The sequence below is a fragment of the Prunus dulcis genome, chromosome 6 (genome assembly GCF_902201215.1).
Source record: "Prunus dulcis chromosome 6, ALMONDv2, whole genome shotgun sequence".
NCBI classification, from domain to species: Eukaryota; Viridiplantae; Streptophyta; class Magnoliopsida; order Rosales; family Rosaceae; genus Prunus; species Prunus dulcis.
The window spans coordinates 9,518,007-9,524,087 of record NC_047655.1 but is presented as its reverse complement, the minus strand read 5'-3'; the positions used below and the strand labels follow the sequence as shown (position 1 = coordinate 9,524,087).

General features: G+C 36.5%; 1 protein-coding gene across 1 annotated transcript; it reads left to right on the top strand.

Moving 5' to 3' along the window:
- Positions 1 to 227: 227 nt before the first annotated feature.
- Positions 228 to 2,205, top strand: LOC117631575 (heme-binding protein 2-like). The gene is made up of 2 exons (XM_034364809.1): positions 228 to 509; positions 1,511 to 2,205. Exons 1-2 carry the CDS (start codon positions 298 to 300, stop codon positions 1,962 to 1,964), a joined length of 666 nt encoding a protein of 221 aa, XP_034220700.1. The 5' UTR covers positions 228 to 297; the 3' UTR covers positions 1,965 to 2,205.
- Positions 2,206 to 6,081: the final 3,876 nt, after the last annotated feature.

The following is a 6,081-nucleotide window of genomic DNA, read 5'->3' as shown; positions in this document are numbered from 1 at the left end:
ATATATAATATTTGAGCAGTAGAAAATCGGACTTAAGACCTCATGTGCATGAGTAAGCGTAAGTTTTTTTTTTTTTAAAATATACAAAAAGGAAAGTATAGTTTAGAATAGGGTATCCGATACAAGTCAAACTCAAGACTAGAGCTTTGGATGCAACGAGAGGTTATAATGAAGAGTCCTTAATAGCCGTCCGATTCAGTGCATAATTATTATTGTATTGGATTGCAGAATTATAATGAAGGGGTTATAAAATTATTAAACGTACAGCCGTAGACATTGAGATCAGAAGCTGCAGAGATGACGAAGAGGCCAAGGTTGTCAATGGCACTGCTAGCAATAGTGGTTCTGCCAAATTTTATATGTGTATGCAACGCGATTGAGTCACCACAGTACTCGGTGGTTCACTCAGAATCAGACTTTGAGATCAGACTTTACAGAGAGAACTCATGGATGTCTGCTCCTGTTAAAGATATCTCCTTTGAGAAGGCCACCAGAAATGGCTTCCACAGGTACTTCCACTTATATACTCACCTTAGCTTTTGATTTTATCTTCTGGGTTTTTAGTTTCATCAAACAATTATGAATTACCACCATGAAATTTTATATCTTTGAAATTGGTTCTTTATTTGAGTCTAATACCCCATTGTGATGGGTTTTCTAATTGTTTGGAACAAAAATTGTGAAATACCCACCATGGGTTTCTCTCTGAACCCACCATTTACCTCCTGATTGAGTAGAAAAATTCAATCTTTTGCCCATGTGTTTCCTCATTGATATAAGATAAACAGGAAATCATAGCAGATAATGTTATTGATAGCTTTCTGGGAATATCGATGTAGTTCTTTGAAACAATAAAGTTTTTTATGGATAAATAGGGAAAAATCTGAGAGGTGCTAAAAGAATGCAAAGTTAATTGAGATGGTTTTGATATTTCAATAGAAAGCATGCTATGGTGAATCATTTCTTCAAAACTATAGTTCTAGGATGCCCCTTTCTCGGGTTCAGTTAGCTTGGTTATGTTTGCCGATTCGCTAATGTCCTGAAATCATCATCACAATCACCTGCGACATCTTTTAGCAATAGATACATTGCCTTCCGCATGTAGATGAATCTGTTGGACAGTCTCCGATGTGTGCCGGTTGATGCAAGAAGTTGATATATGTGGATCCTCTTGTGAGTCCGGTGTACATCAATTGCTGACAGCCACTTAATGCATGGGAGACTGTCCAAAACAAAGCTTTTACGTGTACTGTTTCGTCAAAATAGAGACTCACTCACTGCAAATATATGTAGTTTTCTTGTGAACATTATATTATGGCAGAGCTTCAGAGGCACATATTATACAAACTCTGTTGGATATGCTTTTGCTAATGATAAACTTGGCTATGCATGATATGCCTTTCTTAACTTTGTTCAACCGATGGCTACTGTCTGCACTTTGCCTGGGTTATTTCAATTGTAAACTTAGATGTCGTTGGTCTATGCTAATAGTTTCCTGATTAACTCACAGGCTGTTCCAGTACATCCAAGGTGCCAATTTGAATTTCTCTCGAATTGCAATGACAGCTCCCGTGTTGACAAGCATAGTCCCAGGAGCTGGCCCCCTTCACTCATCGGCCTATTTTGTTAGATTCTACTTGCCTACAAAGTTCCAAACTACTCCACCCACACCTCTCCCTGAACTCAGCTTGGAACCCTATACCTGGGACAGTCATTATGTTGCTGTCAGGAAGTTCTCTGGATTTGCAAGAGATACTAACATAGTGCAAGAGGCAGAGAAGCTTGCCACCAGCTTGAGCAGGTCTCCATGGGCAAATTCTACATCAGAAGAAAGCAGCTATGCTTATTCAATCGCACAGTACAGCTCCCCATTCCGGATTATTGGGCGTGTGAATGAGGTTTGGGTGGATGTCAATCCATCTGGTTTGGGTGGCTATAAATACAGTGAAATAGGTACGTCCTGAAATTCTTCAATTACTCAATGTGACTTTGTAAATTTCTGTAACAATATTCAAGGGAGTGATCAATGAACCGGACAAGAAGTGGTACATCTTAATCTCCGTATGTGCATCTGTATGTACATATGTGTTTGATAATCTGCATGTAATATGTCTCTGCGTTCCATTTTTTTGGAAGTATGAGCCAGTGAAAAATAGTACAACATAACATCATGTCCAAAAATATAAAAACATTAGTCCTTCGTGATTTCCTATGTCGAAGCGTGGGAGAGATTATTGATATGCTACCAAATATTTGGCTGCAGGAAATGAACCCTTCAAAAATCTGTTTCACAAGTTTTTCTATGGTATTCCTAGCACCTCCAAGAGATGCGGCAATTTATCTCAAATATTTGCCTCATCAAAATGTGTTCGATATTTTGTCACTTAAGAGGTGAGGCAAATAGCATCCGTGTTGCACGGTCAAAACACTTCCCAACACGGTCAACTTATGGTCAAGACACGGCAGGGGCGATTTTGAAATTGTATTTAAAGAATGGCTCAAAACACAACTATTGAAACATGGTATGATAGTAGTTGACACTACATATGCAAGTAGTCTGCTATTATTATTGTGTTTGATTAGTAATATTCCACGAGAAAAAGTACAAATTATGTAAAGATTATGAGGAAGCAGTTCTGTATGTTTGGAACCTTGGTTGTTCATTTGTTGCTGTTCGTACCAAAAATGGAAAAAAACCCAATAAGGGTTAATTTGAGGAACTTAATTTATTTCCTCAAAAGTGCCCGGACTCAAGCATTTATGTCTTCACAATATAGGGCTTCTTCACTTCATAATTGGGTCATAATTTGGTTTAATTCTCAAGACCTTGACCTGTCAAGAAGTTAAAAGGTAACGGTCTTTTCATATGGCACATGCTGATTGGAGAGGAGACCAAAATAAACTATTTTTCTCAGTACTTGGAGCAAAAGCAAGGCAGTTAGGTCCGATCAAGATTTAAACAAAGCTTAAACATGAGCTTTCGGTGGTGCTTTATCTGTTACCTTTGTCTTTTTCTTCTCCACTTGAGATTAATTAACAAAAAGACAGAATTCGTAATGATGCTATTTGAACTCAGAATTTTATTATTTGTTCATCATCATCGTGTTCAAATATTCAGCTTATAAATAGAAAGCTATGCAGCATCATTTGAGGACTCTCTCTCCTTATCAAACGCAACGTCTTTATCTAATCAGACGCAACATCTTTAAACACTACAGACTTCAACCCGATCAACACCTAATCTTAAATTGAGTTCTTAGTTTAAACAAATCTCACTCCCAAAGATCATCCCATCAACAATTCCTGCAATCATCTTCTTTATTACTTTGCCAAATACTTGGTAGGTTTTTGGTTAAGTAATTTGATGAATGTTAGGGTATATGCCATGCTTAATATGAGTTTTTGCTTCTTGTGATTAAATTTATGAATGCGCCTAAGGTAAATATCATACTCTTAGGGTTTTGTGTGATTGTGTGAAGTTCTCATTCAACCTAAGGTCTTTTTATATGTTTATATTTATGCCTCACGCCAAGGATAAATTTCGTTTAAGAAGAAGTGGTTAATTGTTGTGACATGAGTTAATTATAATTTTGGAGAACTAATCATCAACATAACTTGGGAATTTTGATAGCATACATGCTAAGGTTTGGATAAGAGGAATTGTGGTGAAATTGTTGTCTTGGTAAGCTTCTTCAAAATCTTTTACAAACTTATTTAGTTCACGTTTTTCTTCGTTATCTTGTCATTTAATTTTCTTATTTTCAACGTTCTTTTAAAGAAAATCTTTCAAAATCAACTTTCAAAACTCATTTATTAAGTTTTAGTTGAGTCATTAGTTTTAAGTTTATTAGTTAGGGTGTCTAGAGTAATTTATGATTTAAATTAATTTATAATTCACAACAACTTGAGAATTAATTCAGTCTCTGTGAGAACGACCTTGTTCTTGCCTTGACTATATTGCATTAACCTTGTGCGCTTGCAAATTTATTTCTTGAATTTAACTATCTAATTTTCAGGTAATAAAATTATACATCATATAGCTCAAAGGGCTGGGAAATATGAATTATTGTTGAAAGAGGAGATTCAAAGAAAGAATATGTCCAAACCGGCTTATTACAAAAGTCTGATCCATCAGGTGGAAATTGTTGAGGAAATGGAAGAAGATAGACCTGATCAGATGCATGTTGAGGTGTCAGCTCAAAACTCCTATTACTTGCAAAGCACTAACCAGACCAAGCAGAGAGCAAAGGAATACTCCACCTCCCACTGGAGGATTTGTTCCCTACAAGCCAAAATACAAGTCTTATTCGTTTGATCTTTCCAAAGCAAACAGTATTTTTGATGAGCTATTAGGGAATAAAGTGATCCAGTTCAATAAAAAACATGTCTTTCCCAAGCCTGAAGAAATCAAAGGCAAGTCATATTGCAAATGGCACAATTCTTTTTCTCATACTATTGTCAATTGTGTACAATTCAGAGATCAGATTTAGGATCTGATAGCAGAGGGCAAGATCCTTTTGGATAAGCCTACAAGCATGAGAATTGATACTGAGCCTTTTCCTACGAATATGATCGCGGGGTAAACTCGCATTTCCTTTCTCTATTTAGTTTTGCTTTGAAAGAGAGTAGAGGGAAAAAAATGTCTCATTTTCTGCAAGTTTGTTGCCTTGATTTTGCTTAGTTTCAATTGGTATATCATAACCAACAAAATTGCTTTGGCATAGAGAAAGGATTGAGTATGTAACATATATCGAGACATAGAGAAAGGAAATGCGAGTTTACATCATATGGAGATGCTTGAGGGCAACCGTCGCAAGATTGGCAACTGACCCACAAAACATTAGTTCTAGTATCAATCTGGACATAAAAATCTATCGGAGGAGATCACAATTGCAGTTTTGTAAAGTAGAGCCTATGAAAGGGGAACAAATTCCATGAAAGGCAACAGAATTAGTAAGAATCCTCCAACCGCTAAATAGTGCTAAGTAGTAGACTTGGAACTGAGCAGAAGCCAAAGCAAAATGAAGGCAACGAAACTTGCAGAAAATGAGACTTTTTTTTTTTTTTCCCCGCTTCTCTCAAAGCAAAACTAAATAGTAGACGTTGGCCCCAGGAATGATGCCAGCCTTACTAAAAACCATTAAAACAAAGCACAAAAGGTGACAAATTACCCATTGATGAACTAATCAAGGCTTCCCCGAACAGGTAACTCTACGATACCATTAGAGGACTAAAGCATTCTTCCATGCCCAACTCTATCCCAGAGGTGTCAAATGGACCGAGCCGGCCCTAGCACAGCACGAGTATGGCCCGCTTAAGTAAGGCTCACGGCCATACCGGAACGAGGTAATTAAGTCCAACGGACCAGGCCGGCCTGGAATTCAACGGGCCGACCCATTTATTAAATTATGCTTATTTTAAAGAAAAATAATACATAATATTTTTACATTTATATCTTAATATCTTTCTTTTCTCTAAAATTATATATATATATATATATTAAATTTTAATGTTTTCTTTATATATAAAATAATAATTTTATTTTTCAAGTTTCAATTTTTAAAACCCAAACAATAATCTTGCCATTTTCTATGTAAATGTATTTTAAATAAAGTTACTGACTTCTTTCTTTTTTATTTTTTTATTTTTCTATAACTTATAATAAATCTTATTAGTATATGCATAATTGTAAAAAAGATATAAATAAACTTGTAAAAAAATTACCAAAAAATACAAAACATAAGTCAAATTTGGACAGGCCCAACACGGCCTGTTTCTTAAATGGGCTGACTCTAAACGAGTCGGACTAGGCCGACACGCCCGTTTGACACCCCTGTCTATCCCAAGCGCTGAGTTGACTCAACTCCACTCGGTGGCTATTAGGAAAAGCTCTCTATAGGGCGAGGGTAGCCGGAAAACTAAACACCACCACATCTGCAGGCATCAGAATTGCGCCGGTGATTAGAATTCTAGCGGCAAAGCCCATTTTTGCGGGTCTGTGTCAGAATCAGACCAATAAATCAATGGCAACAGAAGATTTATTAAGAGCTTAGAGCTTCCAAGAGCTGACAAGGCTTGTAA

Bases quoted from the DNA above. Each gene is read 5' to 3' on its own strand.
- LOC117631575 (XM_034364809.1), top strand. From the start codon at position 298: ATGACGAAGAGGCCAAGGTTGTCAATGGCACTGCTAGCAATAGTGGTT. The intron at 510-1,510 runs GTACTTCCACTT...ATTAACTCACAG, and splicing joins ACCAGAAATGGCTTCCACAG to GCTGTTCCAGTACATCCAAG.